Source organism: Pan troglodytes, chromosome 20 (assembly GCF_028858775.2).
Source record: "Pan troglodytes isolate AG18354 chromosome 20, NHGRI_mPanTro3-v2.0_pri, whole genome shotgun sequence".
Classification (NCBI taxonomy): Eukaryota; Metazoa; Chordata; class Mammalia; order Primates; family Hominidae; genus Pan; species Pan troglodytes.
In genome coordinates this window covers 3,868,308-3,886,046 of record NC_072418.2, presented here as the reverse complement: position 1 = coordinate 3,886,046, position 17,739 = coordinate 3,868,308, and the positions used below count along the sequence as shown (strand labels likewise).

At 58.5% G+C, this 17,739-nt stretch overlaps 1 protein-coding gene across 6 annotated transcripts; it reads left to right on the top strand.

Moving 5' to 3' along the window:
• The first annotated feature begins 787 nt into the window (after positions 1 to 787).
• Positions 788 to 17,314, top strand: MBD3 (methyl-CpG binding domain protein 3). Of its 6 annotated transcripts, none has more exons than XM_009434292.4 (7): positions 788 to 1,035; positions 8,800 to 8,959; positions 9,337 to 9,474; positions 11,293 to 11,383; positions 12,736 to 12,913; positions 15,454 to 15,657; positions 15,834 to 17,314. In XM_009434292.4, exons 1-6 carry the CDS (start codon positions 1,022 to 1,024, stop codon positions 15,650 to 15,652), a joined length of 780 nt encoding a protein of 259 aa, XP_009432567.1. In that variant the 5' UTR covers positions 788 to 1,021; the 3' UTR covers positions 15,653 to 15,657; positions 15,834 to 17,314. The 6 variants fall into 6 exon arrangements, with proteins under 6 accessions (XP_009432567.1, XP_009432566.1, XP_054529597.1 ...); XM_009434291.4 differs by having other exon boundaries at positions 788 to 1,131; XM_016934600.4 differs by lacking the exon at positions 788 to 1,035 and adding an exon at positions 1,289 to 2,062.
• Positions 17,315 to 17,739: the final 425 nt, after the last annotated feature.

The following is a 17,739-nucleotide window of genomic DNA, read 5'->3' as shown; positions in this document are numbered from 1 at the left end:
TCCTGGAACTCTCCCGGCCAGAGATGGTGGCTGGACTAAGGTGCAGGGGGTGGTCGGGGAGCGGGGCGGGGGGGCTCAGATTCCTGGATTTTGAGGGTTCAAAAAGCAGCTGGACGGGGCGCGGTGGCTCACGCCTGTAATCCCAGCGCTTTGGGAGGCCGAAGTGGGCTGATCACCTGAAGTGAGGAGTTCGAGTCCAGCCTGGCCAACATGGTGAAACCCCGTCTCTACTAAAACTACAAAAATTAGCCGTCCGTGGAACCAGCTACTTGGGAGGCTGAGGCAGAACAGCTTGAACCCGGGAGGCGGAGGCTACAGTGAGCCAAGATCGCGCCTCCGCACTCCAGCCTGGGTGACAGAGACCCCGTCTCAAAAAAAAAAAAGCTACTGGAGGGAACTTGGGGGCGTGGAAGGGGTGGTCACGGGGGAAGTCCCCCAGATTTGGACGCTCGTAAAAAGCTCGGAAGCTGGGAGACCAGGAGGGCGGGGAAGTCGAGGTCCAGTCACTGGGCCAGAGTCCCCAAGACTTGGGCTGGAGAAAAGGACCCCACTATTCCGAAAGCATGTCCCCGCGCACGCGCACCAGGCGGCCAGGAGAGACAGGGCACAGTAAAAGGAGCCGCGCGGACTCCGGGCACAGCTGCTGGGCACTGGCAACTCGCAAGGCACAGCGCGCAGGCGCGCACGCCTCTTAAGGCCCCGCCCCCTCCCAGCGCGCTGATTGGCGGGGCCGTAGAGGGGCGGGGGCATGGCGCCGCGGCTGCGCAGCGCGGGGCCCCGCGCGGGCGGGTGGGCGGAGCGGGCCCCCCGAGCGGGGGCTGGCGAGCGCGGGGAGGGGGCCGAGAGGGCGGCAAAGCCGGCGCGCGCCCGGCTGGGGGCGGAGGGCGGGGGCCCGCGGGCCGGAACAGCCGCGGCAAGTGGCGGCGGCGGCAGCGGCAGCGGAGGCAGCTGAGGCGGCGGCGGCGAGCGGGGGTCCGGGCGGCGGCGGCGGGCCCGGCGGCGGGCCGAGGAGCCGGGCGCAATGGAGCGGAAGAGGTGGGAGTGCCCGGCGCTCCCGCAGGGCTGGGAGAGGGAAGAAGTGCCCAGAAGGTCGGGGCTGTCGGCCGGCCACAGGGATGTCTTTTACTATAGGTGAATGAGCGCGGCCTCAACGGGCGCCTCCCAGCGGCCTCTGCGGCGGCCGCGGCGCCCCTGCCCCGGGCCGCGGCCTGGGCCCCGCGCGTGCGTCGTGCGTGCGTGCGTGCGTGCGTCGTGCGTGCGGCGCGCGGAGGCCCAGTGCGCGTGCGCCGCTTGTTGGGCCGCATGGCTTTTGGCCGGCCGTTCGGGGACTGGCTGCCGGACGGCGACTGCGGCCTTTGTTCGTGCGCGCTGGGCCAGGGGCGCCTGGCGGCGGCCAGATGCTGCCGGGGGGCAGGGGTGGAGGGTGGGCTGTCCCTTTGGTTCCCGTGAGACGCAGGGGGTGCCTTCTTGGGGCGCTCCTGGGGTGGCGCGGAGCCCGAGGGGGTGGCCAGCCGGGATTTCGGGGAGCAGTGCTCATGGGCGGATCGGGGAGGGCGTGCGTGAAAATAGGGTTCTTGGGCTCGCCCCAGTCCTGGGAATAAGCGCCTCAGGGTGACTGGTCTCCCGCGCAGCGTTGCTTTTTTTAAAGGTATTCCCCTTGATTCCTTCCGAGGCCTCTGGTCCTCTTGGGTCGTGGCCCCCTCAGGGTGGAGACCTGAGGCTTTCGACTTTCCGAGCCCACCTAACGGTAGTCTTTGCGTGGATGTTATTGGTGGTGGAAGGCTTTCAGAGACCCCCCCCGTCCCCAAATTGGAACAAGGCGCTGCTCAGAAAGGTCGCAGGGAACCCCCTCCGTGGAACAAAGACTTAGTCGCCTGCTGCAGCCAAGTCCCAGACAGTCGGCCACCTGCTGTTTGTCCTCTTTTTTTTCTGGCTCGGGAAAGATGCTTTTGATTCTGGGCCAGCTTTGATTGCGCCCTCCCCTTGGTTCAGTGTCCCGTGGCGCCTTCAGGTCCCCCAGGAGGGGAAAGCGGAGGACGCCTGCCATGTGCCGAGCACCTGGGTAAAGGGGGGTGTGCGGCTGGTCCCCCTTTTTCCCACAGCTCGGGGTCGTGGGCAGGAGACCGCCCAGGTGAGGGCGGGTGGTTTCCACGAGCCAAGGAGGGGCAGAACGACCGCTCCGTCCACTGTGCACTTCGGTCCTCTGTGGTTCTTGACTGTCCCGGTTTGGGGAGATAAAGTGAGAAAAGTGAGCGGGGAAAGGATGGCTGTGATCAGAAGCAATGTGTGGGGCCTCGTCCTGCAGGAGGAGCTCAGGGACTGGTTCCTGGAAAGTTGGAGGACAGCAAGAGAGGGGAAACTTGGTCCCCAAATGTGTACCCTTATGAGCTGGAACCCTGTAATTGCAGGCATTGGCATAGCGGGACTGCAATCCCTGTCTCTGAGGGACAGGCTCATGCATCCCCCTTTGGTACTCGCCCCCTTCACTGGCTCTCTGGCTCTTTAGAAAGCCTGCAGCCCTGTGTTCTGTCCTCTGTCAGGAGGAGGCCGGGCCTGCCTGCACGCTCCCTCCAAGCACGTTTCTGGGCTTCCTTCTCCCAAAGGCTGCCGTAGAGTCCACGGCAGGTCTGTGTCGGCCTCTGCAGCCCCTTGTCAAAAACAAGCCTCCCCAGCACCAGGCGCTGCCTGGATCCCGACCATTCAGTCAGGAGTGAGGCCGGGTCCTCCCGCTTACAGGTGACAGCCAGGGCACCAGCCACTTCCCATTACAGCCGTGGGTACACGTCCTGAGATCTGCAGTGACACATGCTGAAATCTGGGAGGGCAGATGACGGGGCCTGAATGAGACTGGGGTCAGGGAGGGCTTCTCTGAGGACGTGACATTGAGTGACAGGGAGAGGCGTCCAGGCAGCAGGAACCCCCTAAGAGGTGGCTGCAGCTTGGGAGCTAGAACCAAGGCCAGCTTAAGCGGAGTATCCTGAGGCTGTCATCACCCCACCTCTCTCATTCCCACTCTGGGCCCTGACCCTGAGCATGAGGGTCTAGCAGTGGAGAAAAGCAGGGAGAAGCTCCTCTACAGGCTAGAGATTTCAGGTTTCTCTGCAGAGGGTGAAGCCAGGCAGCCCAGAGCCGCCCTCTGCAGGTCTGGGGCCTCAACCCAGCCCTTCATCTGAGGCTGCAGGCTCCCAGACTGCGTTCTCTGTTGGGGGTGCCTGGGGGAGAGTTCAGGCCATGTTGCCCACTTTTTTCTATACGTGTGGTTTTATCAAGGCTGTTCTTTTTTCATTGAATAAAATCTCAGGGACATCTTTTTGTGTCAATAGATGGGCATAACCTTTATTTAAAATTGAGATATAATTAATATTCCACAAAAGCTACCTTTTCTGTTTTTTTTCTTTGAGACAGGGTCTCACCCAGGCTGGAGTGCAGTGGTACAATCACGGCTTACGCATTCTTGACCTCCCAGGCTCAGGCGACCCTTTCAGCTCAGGCGACCCTCTCAGCTCAGCCTCCCAAGTAGTGGGAATTACAGGCACGTGCCACCATACCTGGCTTATTTTTATAGAGATGGGGTTTTGCTGTGTTGCCTAGACTAGACTGGTCTCGAATTCCTGGACTCAAGCAGTTAACCTGCCTCAGCCTCCCAAAGTGCTGGGATTACAGGCATGAGCCACTGCCTGGCCAAAGCCACTTTTTAGAAATGTACAATTCAGTGGGGTTTTTTTTTGGAGATGGAGTTTCACTCTTGGCCCAGGCCACAGTGCAATGACGCAATCCCAGCTCACTACAACCTCTGCCTCCCGGGTTCAAGCGATTCTCCTGTCTCAGCCTCCCGAGTAGCTGGGATTACAGGCGTCTGCCACCACGCCCGGCTAATTTTTGTATTTTTAGTAGAGAAGGGGTTTCGCCATGTTGGCCAGACTGGTCTCGAACTCCTGACCCCAGCACCTCAGCCTCCCAAAGTGCTGGGATTACAGGCCTGAGCCACCACACCCGGCCCCCAGTGGTTTTTAGTACATTGACAAAGTTGTGCAACCATCACCGCTATCTAATCCCAGAACATTCTCATCACCCTGAAAAGCAGCTCTGTCCTCATTAGCAGTCACTCCCCACTTGTTACTCCCCCAGCCCCTGGTAACCACTAACCCCCTCTATCTTACATTTGCATTCATTCATTCATTTATTCATTTTGAGACAGGGTCTTGTTCTGTCACCCAGGCTGGAGTGCAGTGGTGCAGTCACAGCTCACTGCATCCTTGACCTCCTGGGCTCAAGCGATCCTGCCTCCTAAGCCTCCAGCATAGCAGGGACTACAGGCATGTGCCACCATGCCCAGCTAATTTTTTATGTTCATTATTATTTATTTATTTTGAGAAGTAGTCCCGCTTTGTCACCCAGGGTGGAATGCAGTGGTGCAATCTCGGCTGACTGCAGCCTCCACCTCCTGAGTTCAAGCGATTCTCCTGCCTCAGACTCCTGAGTAGCTGGGATTACAGGCCCCCACCACAACCCCCAGCTAATTTTTATATTTTTAATAGAGACGGGGTTTCACCATGTTGGCCAGGCTGGTCTTGAACTCCTGACCTCAGGTGATCTGCCCTCCTTGGCCTCCCAAAGTGCTGGGATTACAGATGAAAGCCACTGCGCCTGCCTTTTTTTTTTTTTTTTTTTTTTTTTGAGACCGAGTTTCGCTCTTGTTGCCCAGGCTGGAGTGCAATGCTGCAATCTGGGCTCACTGCGACCTCCACCTCCTGAGTTCAAGGAATTCTCCTGCCTCGGCCTCCCAGCTAGCTGGGATTACAGGCATGTGCCACCACGCCCGGCTACTTTTGTATTTTTAGTAGAGATGGGGTTTCACCATGTTGGTCAGGCTGGTCTCAAACTCCTGATCTCAGGTGATCGGCCCTCCTTTGCTTCCCAAAGTGCTGGGATTACAGGTGTGAGCCACTGCATTTATTCTTTTTGAGAGGGTGTTATCGAGATACAGTTTATGTACCATACAATACAGTCATTTAAAGTGCACGAGTCAATGGTTTTTCAGCATATTCACATATTTACGGATATGGGCAGCTATCCTCAGATTCAATTTTAGAATTTCCATCACCCCAGAAAGAACCCCAGGCCCATTTACCACTGCCTTGTGTGCTCACCCCCAGTCTTAACAACCAGGCTGTGATCTGTGTCTCTTGTTCGCCTTACACCTTTTTTTTTGTTTTTTTTGGAGACACAGTCTTGCTCTGTCGCCCAGGCTGGAGTGCAGTGTCATGATCTCGGCTCACTGCAACCTCTGCCTCCTGGGTTCAAGCCAATTCTGCCTCAGCCTCCCGAGTAGCTGAGACTATAGGCACGTGCCACTGTGCCCGGCCAATTTTTTGTATTTTAGTAGAGACGGGTTTCACCATGTTGCCCAGGCTGGTCTCGAACTCCTGAGCTCAGGCAATCCACCCACCTCAGCCTCCCAAAGTGCTGTGATTACAGGCGTGAGCCACCGCGCCCGGCCTTGTTTCCCTTCATCTTAAAAGGCAGAACGGCCTCTCTTTGGGGTGACCGGAGGCAAAGAGCTGTTGGGAGTGTTTTGTGGGGTCTCTTCTTCCTTCCTTGTGGCTACATGAAGCCTGAGTCTCAGCCTCTGGTTTCTTGGTTTCTTTCCACTGCCCTGGGCAAACCAGCTTCGATTTAACGTCAGCCAGCCCAGAGAGTAATTAAAAGAGTTAAGTCTCAAAAGTAAATCTCCGGGAAGAGCCCTCAGTGGTTTCAGACCCCCAGGCACTTGTCCTCGTGCCCTCCCTGAGGCGTCCTGTCCTACTGGACATGCTGGAGCCTGCCTGTGTCCTTGTGGACCATGGAATTTGCCCGGGGTTGGGGGGCAGAGGTGGAGAGAAATAAAACTTCCTGTGATCTATGTATCAGCCCAGTACATAGATCCTGGATAGAGGCGATTGAGCTAAGCATGGGACCAAGCATTTCTGTGCAGTGCCTGCAGAATTGAGTTTCCTTCTGGCTATGGGAGATTCTTCTGAGCTGTTTCAGTTGTCTGACATCTGGCATCTGCCATGGGCCAGGACGTCTGCGGCAGGGGCAGAAGAGGACAGGAGGAGACTGCCCTAGAGGATTCTGGGAAAACGGGAAAAGAGCAAAACAGAGCTACCCACCAATCTCAGGCTGATGCATTATTAATAAAAGTGACTGTTGACTGAGTTTGTAGACATAATATGTTTGAGGTACCTGGCCTAGTAAACACCATACAAGTGCTATTATTTCTAAATGATTTTATCAAGATAAAAGACACCAGCCAGGCATAGTGGCTGCTGCCTATAATCCCTTTGGGAGGTTGAGGCAGGAGGATCTCTTGAGATCGTAAGTTGGAGACCAACCTGGGCAACATAGCGAGTCCCCATCTATGCAAAAAATTTAAAAATTAGCTGGGCATGGTGGTGCACACTTGTAGTCCTGGCTCCTCAGGAGGCCAAGGCAGGACAATCCCTTGAGTCCAGGAGGTCAAGGCTGCAGTGAGCTGTGATCGCACCCCTGCACTCCAGCCTGGGTGACACAAGGAGACCCTGGGTCTGAAAGGAAAAAGGAAAAAAAAAAGAAATGAAGCAGCAGGGCATGACGACTCCCACCTACAATCCCAAAGCTTTGGGAGGGAAGATGGGAGGACTGCTTGAGCTCAGGAGTTCCAGACCAGCCTGGGTAACATGGTGAGACCCTATCTCTATTAAAAAAATATAAAAATCGGCTGGGCGCGGTGGCTCACGCCTGTAATCCCAGCACTTTGGGAGGCCAAGGCAGCCAGATCATGAGGTCAGGAGGTCGACACCATCCTGCCTAACACTGTGAAACCCCATCTCTACTAAAAATATAAAAGATTAGCCGGGCGTGGTGGTGGGCAGCTGTAGTCCCAGCTACTCGGGAGGCTGAGTCAAGAGAATGGTGTGAACCCGGAAGCCGGAGGCTGCAGTGAGCCAAGATCGCACCACTGCACTCTAGCCTGGGTGACAGAGCGAGACTCCGTCTTAAAAAAAAAAAAAAAAAATTAGGCCGGGCACGGTGACTCACACCTGTAATCCCAACACTTTGGGAGGCTGAGGCGGACAGATCACCTGAGGTCAGGAGTTCGTGACCAGCCTGGCCAACACGGTGAAACCTGGTCTCTACTAAAAATACAAAAATTAGCCAGGTGTGGTGGCGGGCACCTGTACTCCCAGCTACTCAGGAGGCTCAGGCAGGAGAATCACTTGAACCTGGGAGGTGGAGGTTGCAGAGAGTCAAGATTGAGCCACTTCACTCCAGCCTGGGGGACAGAGTGAGACTCCATCTCAAAAAAAAAAAAAAAAAAATTAGGCGTGGTGGCTTGTGCCTGTCGTCCTAGCTACTTGGGAGACTAAGGTGGAAGGATCACCCTAGCCCAGGAGTTCAAGGTTGCAGTGAGCTGTGATTGAGCCATTGCATTCCAGCCTGGGCAAGAGTGAGACCCTATCTCCAAAAGGAAAGAAAGAAACGAAGTCCTGTCCCTATCAGCAGCCACTCCACATCCCGCACCCCAGCCTCTGGCACTACGCGTCCCCTTCCTGTCTCTGAATTATCCTGTTCTAGACATTTCTTAGAAATGGGATCACACACTGTGTGGCCTTTTGTGTCTGGCGTCTCTCACTGAATGTGGCATCCTCAAGGTGCATCCACGCTGTGGCCTGTGTCAGAGCCTCGCTCCTTTTCATGGCTGAGTATGTCCCATCGTGTGGATGGGCGTTTGTCCGTTCATCCATTGAAGGCGTCTGGGCTGCTTCCAACTTCTGGCTCCTGGGGACATCCGTGTAGAAGTGATGGTGTGGATGCGTGCTCATTTTTCGGGCAGATACCTAAGAGTGGCGTGGCCGGGTCATCTGGAAACTCAGTGAAGAGCTGTCAGGCTTTTCCAACATGGCTGTTCCATCTTACATCCCAACCATGATGACGATGTGTTGGGTTGGGTGCTTGTCATCCTGTAGTGTGACCTCATGTGACACACAGGGCAACCCATTGGTGGGTGTCCTTATGTCCTGGAGAGGATGAGTTGCCGGCGCTTGTCCGTGGCAGGCTGAGAGCAGAGCCCCGTGTCTGAGAGCAGGTCTGTGTTTACCTGGCTGCCTTGTTGCGAGCTCTCCAGTCGGGTTATGCCCAAGCAGCTGTTAGGGCCTGGCCCCAGATCTTAGAACGAGACCCCTTCCCAGTCTGGCCCTGCTGCTGTAACCCCAAGGTGGAAGAAGATTGCTTTTAGGGCTGTCCCTCACATACCTGTTCTCCGTGGGGTCTTTTCTCAAGAATGTGACCTAAATTCCATTTCTGGAATGTTCTGGACACGTGAGCCATCCTCCCAGAGCCGGGGCCCAAAGTCCTGTAGGTAGTAGCGTTTGTACCCGAACTAAGCGTCTGCTGTGCCTGACGCTGCCAGGGCCTACGGTGGGGAGGATTCAGAGGGGACCGGGGTTGGGGGTCTGGAGCAAGGATCCGATGTGGAGGCTGGGGCTAGGGCCAGGGTGTGAGGATCGGGGCCAGTGCTCCGGGTCTGGGGCTGGCGCCCAGATCTAGGGGCCAGTTGTGGGGTGCTGGGGTCTGGGATGAAGGTCTGGGGTCACGCCAGGGTTGGAGTCTGGGGCTGGGGCCAGGGCCTGCCTGGGTTTGGGGTCAGGGCCGTGTTGGGGTCTGGGGCTGGGGTCGCGACCTGAAGCTGGGGCTGGGACTGGGTTTGGGTCTGCGGCCAAGGCCTGGGTTTGGGGTCTGGGGTCCGCCCGGGGCGCCGACCGTCCCGCCTCCCCGCAGCCCGAGCGGGAAGAAGTTCCGCAGCAAGCCGCAGCTGGCGCGCTACCTGGGCGGCTCCATGGACCTGAGCACCTTCGACTTCCGCACGGGCAAGATGCTGATGAGCAAGATGAACAAGAGCCGCCAGCGCGTGCGCTACGACTCCTCCAACCAGGTCAAGGTGAGTGGTGGCGTCACGCAGGTGACGTCGGCGCGGGGCGTTCTAGGCGGGGACGCGGCCATGACGTGAGCTGCAGGCGACACAGCCCGGAGTCCTGAGCGCAGGAGGTCACAGCGGGCGGAGGGCACAGAGCGGAAGGCGCGGGCCACAGGGTGCAGAGCGCAAGGCGCATGGCGAGGACGCGGCCCGCGGCGGGGGTTCCAGAGCCGGCCGGACCGACCCTGCGGGAGCGGCCTCCCCGGACCGTGGGGGTCCTGGCGGGCGCGGGGGACACGAGGGGCGCCGGCAAAGCAGGGGGTCACCCGGGCCCCGCACCCCCTGAGGCTCCGCGCCGCCGGGGCGCCCCCAGGCCGGACTGCATATCCTTCCTCCCACAGGGCAAGCCCGACCTGAACACGGCGCTGCCCGTGCGCCAGACGGCGTCCATCTTCAAGCAGCCGGTGACCAAGATTACCAACCACCCCAGCAACAAGGTCAAGAGCGACCCGCAGAAGGCAGTGGACCAGCCGCGCCAGGTGAGCTTAACGCACAGCGACCCCAGCCTTCCCGGCCGGGTTGTTCACTTTGGTGGGTGGACGTTTGGAATAAGGTCGTACGTGGAGCGGACGTAGTGAGCGCAGGAGTTCCAGGCTAGCCCGGGCAACATGACGAGGCAAAAAAACAAGTAAAAAATTAGCTGGACGTGGTGGCGCCCGCCTGTGGTCCCAGCTTCTCGGGAGGCTGAGGTGGGAGGATTGCTTGAGCCCAGGAGGCTGAGGCTGCAGTGAGCTGTGATCACACCACTGCACTCCAGCCTGGGGGCAGAGCAAGACCCAGTCCTGCGGTCCCCTCTTGGAATGTGCAGGGTATTGGTGCCAGGATACGCCCCACCCTCAACCCCCAGATACCAAAATCTGGGGATGTTCAGGCCCCTCAGAAAATGGTCTAGTATGGCCTCACGCGGTGACTCACGCCTGTAATCCCAGCACTTTGGGAGGCCGAGGCAGGTGGATCACCTGAGAGGTCAGGAGTTTGAGACCAGGCTGACCCAACATGGTGAAACCCCGTCTCTACTAAAAATACAAAAATTAGCTGGGCGTGGTGGTGTGCGCCTGTAATCCCAGCTACCCGGGAGGCTGAGGCAGGAGAATCACTTGAACCCGGGAGGTGGAGGTTGCAGTGAGCCGAGATGACACCACTGCACTCCTGCCTGGGCGACAGAGCGAGACCCGGTCTCAAAAATAAAATAAAAATATTTTTTAAAAATGGGAATGGTCTAATGTTTGCACGTTACCTGCAGGTATTTTCTAGCTTGCTCATGAGGTGTGGATGCTTGTGACGTTCCTTGTGTGTGTTTTATTCATTTTTTTAAGTTTTTCACTTTCGAGACAGGGTTTCTGTATGTTGCCCAGGCTGGTCTCAGGCTCCTGGCCTCAAGTGATCCTCCCACCTTGGCCTCCAAAACTGTGGGGATTACAGGTGTGAGCCAACTCACCTGGCCAGTTGTTGTATTTATTTTTTTTTCCCCCCCAAATATTTTCAGTCTGCCGCTGGTTGGGTGTGTGGTTATGGAACCCACAGATACAGGGGGTTGACTGCCCATATGTGACTGTGTAACCTACTTCTTAAAAACCTGAGAACCGTGTGTATTTTCTTTTTGTTTTTTCTTTTTTTTTTTTTTTTTGTGACAGAGTCTCGCTCTGTCACCCAGGCTGGAGTGCAGTGGCAGGATCTTAACTCACTACAACCTCTGCCTCCTGGTTTCAACTGGGTTCAAGTGATCCTTCCACCTCAGCCTCACAAGTAGCTGGGATTTCAGGTACCCGTCACTACGCACGGCTAATTTTTTTTTTTTTTTTTTTTTTTCTTTTTTGAGATGGAGTTTTGCTCTTGTTGTCCAGGCTGCAGTGCAATGGTGCGGTCTCAGCTCACTGCAACCTCCACTTCCTGGGTTCAAGTGATTCTCCTGCCTCAGCCTCCCAAGTAGCTGGGATTACAGGCGCCCGTCACCACACCGGACTTTTTTTTGTATTTTTAGTAGATAAGGGGTTTCACCATGTTGACCAGGCTGGTCTCAAACTCCTGACCTCAGGTGATCCACCCACTTCGGCCTGGGATTACAGGCGTGAGCCACCCCATGTGTATTTTTTATTCTTATTTACAAACGTCCACTGGATCCCTGGCTGTGGAAAGCCTGGGCAGGGTCTGGAGACCCAAGGCAGTGGGAGGGGAGATGCCCCATTGGGACCCACATGGGGCAAGGAGGCCAGGTGGGCCTCCCTGGAGCCCAGCAAGGACCTGGAGTGGGGAGAGGGCAGGGCCACTCTTGAGGTTCACATATGTGTCTGGGGCAGCTCTTCTGGGAGAAGAAGCTGAGCGGCCTGAACGCCTTCGACATTGCTGAGGAGCTGGTCAAGACCATGGACCTCCCCAAGGGCCTGCAGGGTGAGCGGGCACCCTGAGGGGAGGCGGAAGGGGATGTGCCGGGTGGGGTGGAGGCGCTGCAGGTGCCCTCATCTCCTGGCAGGGTGGATGGCTGTTCCTGCTTTGGGTGCTTAGGGCAAATCTGCCAGCGACTGGGGCAGGAGGAGGGGACCCAGTGGGGTTGGGGATGGGTAAGGGCGCTTGGGCTGGGCCCTTCATTCTTGACCTTGGAGACCCTGCGGGTGGGGCTTTGTGGCTTCCAGGTGTGGCGCAGGCCTGGGGCTGTTTTCACCTGCAGGACGTGCAGTTTTGCCATGGAGATCCTAAATAAACAAACAAGGACAGCTGACTTTGCTTCTGTACTCTCCCAGCACGTCCACACCACAGAACAAAGAATGCAGCTCTTGCATGGTTTTGGTGGTTGTTTTTTGAGACAGGGTCGGCTGGGTACAGTGGCTCACACCTATAATCCCAGCACTTGGGGGTGCTGAGGCAGGAGTTTCACTTGATCTCAGAAGTTTAAGACCAGCTTGGACAATATGTGAGACCCCATCTCTATAGAAAATACAGAGCAAGGCCAGGTGCAGTGGCTCACGCCTGTAATCCCAACACTTTGGGAGGCCAAGGCGGGCGGATCATGAGGTCAGGAGATCGAGATCATCCTGGCTAACATGGTGAAACCCTGTCTCTACTAAAAATACAAAAAATTAGCCGGATGTAGTGGCGGCCGCCTGTAGTCCCAGCTACTTGGGAGGCTGAGGCAGGAGAATAGTGTGAACCTGGCAGGCGGAGCTTACAGTAAGCCGAGATCGCACCACTGCACTCTCCTGGGCAACAGAGGGAGACTCCGTCTCAAAAAAAAAAAAAAAAAGATACAGAGCAAGACCCCATCTCAAAAACAAAAGGCAGCCTTTCCGTGGCCCATGCTGAAGTACAGTGGCGCCGTTACTACTCACAACAGCCTCTACCTCCCGGGCTCAAGTGGTTCTCTCAGCTCAGCCTCCTGAGTAGCTGGGACCACAGGTATGCAGCGTGACACCTGGCTAATTTTTGAATTATTTTGTAGAGACAGGAGTCTCACTGTGTTGTCCAGGCTGGTCTCAAACTCCTAAGCTCAATCAGCCCTCCCACCTCGCCCTCCCAAGATGCTGGGATTACAGGCGGGAGTCGCCACGCCTGGCCTAACTTGCTTTTTTTTCTGTTATGAATGTAGTAACACAAGCGGGAGAGGGAATTTAGAAATGAAACCCAAGTTGGGGTTCCTTCCAAGAAGGTGGCAGCTCCCATTCTTGGGGCATTTCCATGGCCTGTCTGGGCCACAGCTGCCCCGTGGTGACCTCTCCACTTGCGGCTGTTTGTCCACTGCCTGGCAGGGGTGGGACCTGGCTGCACGGATGAGACGCTGCTGTCGGCCATCGCCAGCGCCCTGCACACTAGCACCATGCCCATCACGGGACAGCTCTCGGCCGCCGTGGAGAAGAACCCCGGCGTATGGCTCAACACCACGCAGCCCCTGTGCAAAGCCTTCATGGTGACCGACGAGGACATCAGGTAGCCCCTTGGCCTGGTCCCCTGCTGCTCCACCCTGTCTCTTGTGGCCGTGGGGACCCTGAGTGTCCCCATGTGCCTGCGTGCTTCCCGTCTCCCCACGACGCTGCTGGGGTTTTGAAACAGAAACAGGGCAAGGGGACCCATCGTCGGAGCAGTATGAACCGTTTCACCTGCGTCCTGGGTTCAGGGCGAGCCAGGCACCCCTTGGAGGAATGTTCTTGAAAAGAGTGTGGTCCTTTGAGTCCGTGAGGACTGGCTGTGCTGGGTGCTGGGCTCCATGTTGGGCCCTGGAGACGGAGGGACAGGGCAGGCCAGGAGTCTCTGCCTTCAGGGAGATGGCTCTGGGTGCCTGCTGAGGGGCAGTTCTGATGTGCAGAGCCTCGGAACGAACAGCAGGGAACACGGCCGCTCAGAAACAGGCAACAGTCAGGTGAGGCTGAGCAGCCCAGGGGTGAGGGGCCCTCCTGCGGGGCCTCAGGGCCGAACCCACTTCCAGTGTGTAGAGTGGACGCAAGGCCGCCTGGTGACAGAGGCGCCTGCAGGAAACTCTGGAAGTGCTGGAGCGAAGACGGGACCTTTCCCGTTCAGTGCAGCACACGGCTTAGGTCAGAGGAAGGAAAGGAAACTTGACGGTTCCAGAAAGAAGGAGCCAAGACCCAGAACGGCCAGGGAGGCGCTGGGCACGCGGGTTTCCTGTGGCAGCAGCCGGGGTTAAAGGCCCCTGGGCACAAGAAGAGACCCTGTGCCCCCACGCAGGGTGAACAGATGGACCTGAGACGCCACCCCCGCAAGCACACAAACTGTGGGCCCCAAGGGTTCCGTCCGGAGCGGCTGGCGGCATCCTCCTCCGGCCGTGGTACCTCTGGGCCCCCTCTTTTGGGTTTGAGGTCCATTTACACTCTCTGCGCGCTCAGAGAACTTCGCGAAATGAAGATGGTGAAATAGGAAGAATTGTCAACAAAAGAAAAGAACAAGACTGTGAAAAATAGCAGACAGATCATTAAAAGCCCTGCAGAACTTGCAGAAATAAGGCCGGGCACAGTGGCTCACGCCTGTAATCCCAGCACTTTGGGAGGCCGAGGCGGGAGGATCACCTGAGGTCAGGAGTTGAAGACCAGCCTGGCCAACATGGTGAAACCCCGTCTCCACTAAAAATAACATAATTAGCTGGGTGTTTTGGCACATGCCTGTAGTCCCAGGTACTCGGGAGGCAGGAGAATCACTGGAGCCCGGGAGGCGGAGTTGAGATCCTGCCACTGCAATTCAACCTGGGTGACAGAGTTAAAAAAATAAAATAAGAACTTATAGAAATAGGAAAGGGCATTGAAATGAGGAACTCGGTGGTGGGTTCCGCAGGAGGTAGGATCCTGTCTGGAAAGATGACGAGCAGGTGGTGGCTGCAGTCGAGTAGGTGAGCCAGGGTGTTCCGGGTGGTGGGGACAGAGTGAGAGGGAGCAGCTCAGGTCTGCAGGAGCCGCTGGAGAGAGACCCCGGAGGCAGGGGGCGGCTGAGCCTCGGCCACAACTGGGGAGAAACACAGTCAGCTTTGCCTGGGAGTGAAAGCAGAACAGAGACGGGCTCTTTGGGCAGCCAGAGAGGGAGGTGGGCAGAAGCACGTGCTGCAGCCCTGGAGGCGGCAGGCAGAGGAGCGGCCACCCTGGAGTGCCTGGCATCAGCTTGTAGGCCCCGAGCAGGAGGCCCCCCATCCCTGGTGGTGGGTTGAGACGAGGGTGTGGATTCTTTTTCTCAGGCCCCCCGAGCCATGGTAAAGGAGTGCACGCTGGTGCATAGTGGGCAGCGGAAAGGTGACCCCCGGCCTGCGAGGGTGGGGGCTGCTGCGGGCTGATGGTAGCTGATTTTGGTGAGGCTTTTTTTTTTTTTTTTTTTTTTTTTTTTTTTGGCAGAATCTGGCTCTGTTGCCCATGCTGGAGTGCAATGGCGCCATCCCAGCTCACTGCAACCTCTGCCTCCCGGGTTCAAGTGATTCTCCTGCCTCAGCCTCCCAAGTATCTGGGACTACAGGCGGCCGCCACCACGCCCAGCTAATTTTTATATTTTTAGTAGAGATGGGGTTTCGTCATGTTGGTCAGGCTGGTCTCGAACGCCTGACCTCAAGTGATCTGCCCACCTCGGCCTCCCACAGTGCTGGGATTACAGGCATGAGCCTCTACCTGGCCTGGTAAGGGTTTTCCTGCCCCACTCAGTGCCTGTCAAGGGACAGGAGCAAGGGTTTACACATCTGAGCCCCGGGGAGGCTCAGGGCCAAGTCTGGGGACTGAGGGGTCAGGCCCCTCCCTTGGTCCCAGTAGAGGTGGCAGGGGGGCCATCTGGGAGTGTGGCGGACGCTGGCGATGGCCAGCGGCAGCCGGTCGTTCTCTGCATGGATTGTGAAGGGAGGGGTAGCATGGGCCAGGGCTGGTCCTGGGGGTGCCTGTGGATCCCTCGGGCCTCCCCTCTCAGCTGAGGTCCCCACGTTCATCCTGTGTCCACGTCCTGCTGGCCGCTCACCTTGGTGTAACGCAAGGTCCGTGTGTCCCCAGGAAGCAGGAAGAGCTGGTGCAGCAGGTGCGGAAGCGGCTGGAGGAGGCGCTGATGGCCGACATGCTGGCGCACGTGGAGGAGCTGGCCCGTGACGGGGAGGCGCCGCTGGACAAGGCCTGCGCTGAGGACGACGACGAGGAAGACGAGGAGGAGGAGGAAGAGGAGCCCGACCCGGACCCGGAGATGGAGCACGTCTAGGGCAGGTGCTGCGGGGCCACGGGGGCTCCCTGGAGTCGGGTCCTGGCAGTGGGGACTGCCTGGTGAACACAGATGTGCTTGGGATGACGGGTGCCTCCCAAGAGCTTCCCATCTCCCTAGAAGAGCCCAGGCGTCCCCGTCCCGTGGAGTCGCTAAAGCCAGCCCTCCCTGTCCTTTCCAGAGGCCCTGCCGAGAGCCCGTGCTGCCTGCTGGAGCCGCCTGCAGACGCGGCCCTCGGCCCCACGTGAACCAGGCTCGGCGGCCAAGCCCAGCCTTGGAGACACCCGGGAGGAAGGCCGTGCTCCTGGCTCCCTCCTCGGCCCGTCCCCACTTCCCGGGGCCTCAGGGCACACAGCTGGGGCTGCCCCCACCCGAAAGACCCTCCACACTCGTCCTCTACAGAGTCCGGCTTCGGGAAGTGCCGGGTGCTCCTGGGCCCTGCCTGGCTCCCTACGACCTTTGGGCTCGAGGCCAGCTCCTCCCCATGCCCGCTGTCCCAGCTCCTTGAGACTGGAGAGCAGCCAGCAGGTGCCCGGCAGCTCGGCGCCAAGGATTGCTGACAGCTGGGAGGGTTTCTCGGTCTGGAGGCGTAGTTTTGAAACTCACATCACCCACTGTGCAGCGTGAGGACGGGACTCTGGTCTGCTGTGGGGGGCGTGCAGGACGGCGCCACCCTCTGCCCTGCCATGCGGCTGGTGGTGCCACAGACCCTCACCGTGCCTGAGTGGCATGCCCAGGAGGCCGCTCTCCTTCAGTAAATCTAACACAGTCGAGGCACGTCATCGGGCGGCCTTCCCTGTGTGCCAACGCCAGCCTTCGCTTCTGAAAACCAAACTCCAGCCGCTGCCAGTCGGGACTTGGTCGCCCGGCGCTGCCAGAATGCTCCACTGCCAGCCGGCCCCCCTGCCTCGGTTTCCCTTCTGTTTAGTGGCGACACAGGCACCCAGCTTTGGGGTGGTGCTGACGCTCCCAGGGGTGCCAGGAGCCACTGGGACAGGGTGAGGCTCCCAGACGCTCCTCGAGGTGCCCGGCTCTCCAGGGAGCTTCTGGCCCAAGGCCGTCTGAGGGATCTGCTCCTTAACCCCCCAGTGCCTTGGCGAGGGCAGGTTCCAAGCCACAGACGCCTGCCCTGAGTGGACTCTGCGGCCAGTCCCTGGTGCCCTCCTGGCCCTGGTGCCCAGTGAGGGCTCCTACAGGTGGGTTCATTGGCCTGGGCCCAGCGAGCCCCCACCTGCATTGACCTTAGGCCCACAGAGAGGGCCTGTCCCGGTGCTGCCCCAGCCAGGATCTGGTCGCTGCCCCAGGGGGACTGATGGGCAGAGTCGCCCCTGTGGCTGGACTGTGACCATCCCTGATGGGGCCTGACCGCGGGAGCTGAGGAAGCGCCGCTCCACCGTCTGCCCTCCGAGGACCCCCATGGAGGCAGTGGGCTGGCAGCTTCCTGCTGCTCCCTGTCAGAGTCAAAGCACAAATCCTCAGGACGGGCTCAAGGGCCAGGGCAGCCGAGGGAAGCTCCAGGTGGGGACCACGTCTTCCTGAGGTTGGTGCCCACTGGCTGGGACCCTTTGCAGTGGGGTGGCCTCCCCTCTGTCTGTCTGGTGGAGGGAGCCGTGGGCGTGGGGACGTGACTGAATAAAGCCACCGTGGGTGGATGTGCTTGGAGCCTGGAGTTCGGTGCGTCCGCTAGACTTTGGTGCCCACGTTTGAGCTTCTGTCTTTGGTTGGGTGATGAAAGGCTGAAAGCGGTGTGGGGACAGGGCCAGCAGGTCCCCCAACCTCGCGGACATTCACAACCCAAGAGTCAGGCTTGGGGGTATTCAAAGAAGACCAGGCCGGCCTGGGCATCTGTGGGCAAGGGCCGTGCCCCCTGAGGTGCCGCTGGCTCGGCCTAGGGATCGTGGGTCTTGGCCCTGCTGCCCCGGTGAGGAAGATGGGCTGGGGCTCCGAGCCAGCACCGCTCCTTCCAAAGGAAGGGAAGCAGGAGGGGCTGCCTGGCAGGGAGGGCCCCCCAGGTCCTCAGGTCCTGCACAGCCGCTGCAGGGAGGGGAGCTGTGCCCCGGGACCCTGGACTTCAGCTCACTAGCCAT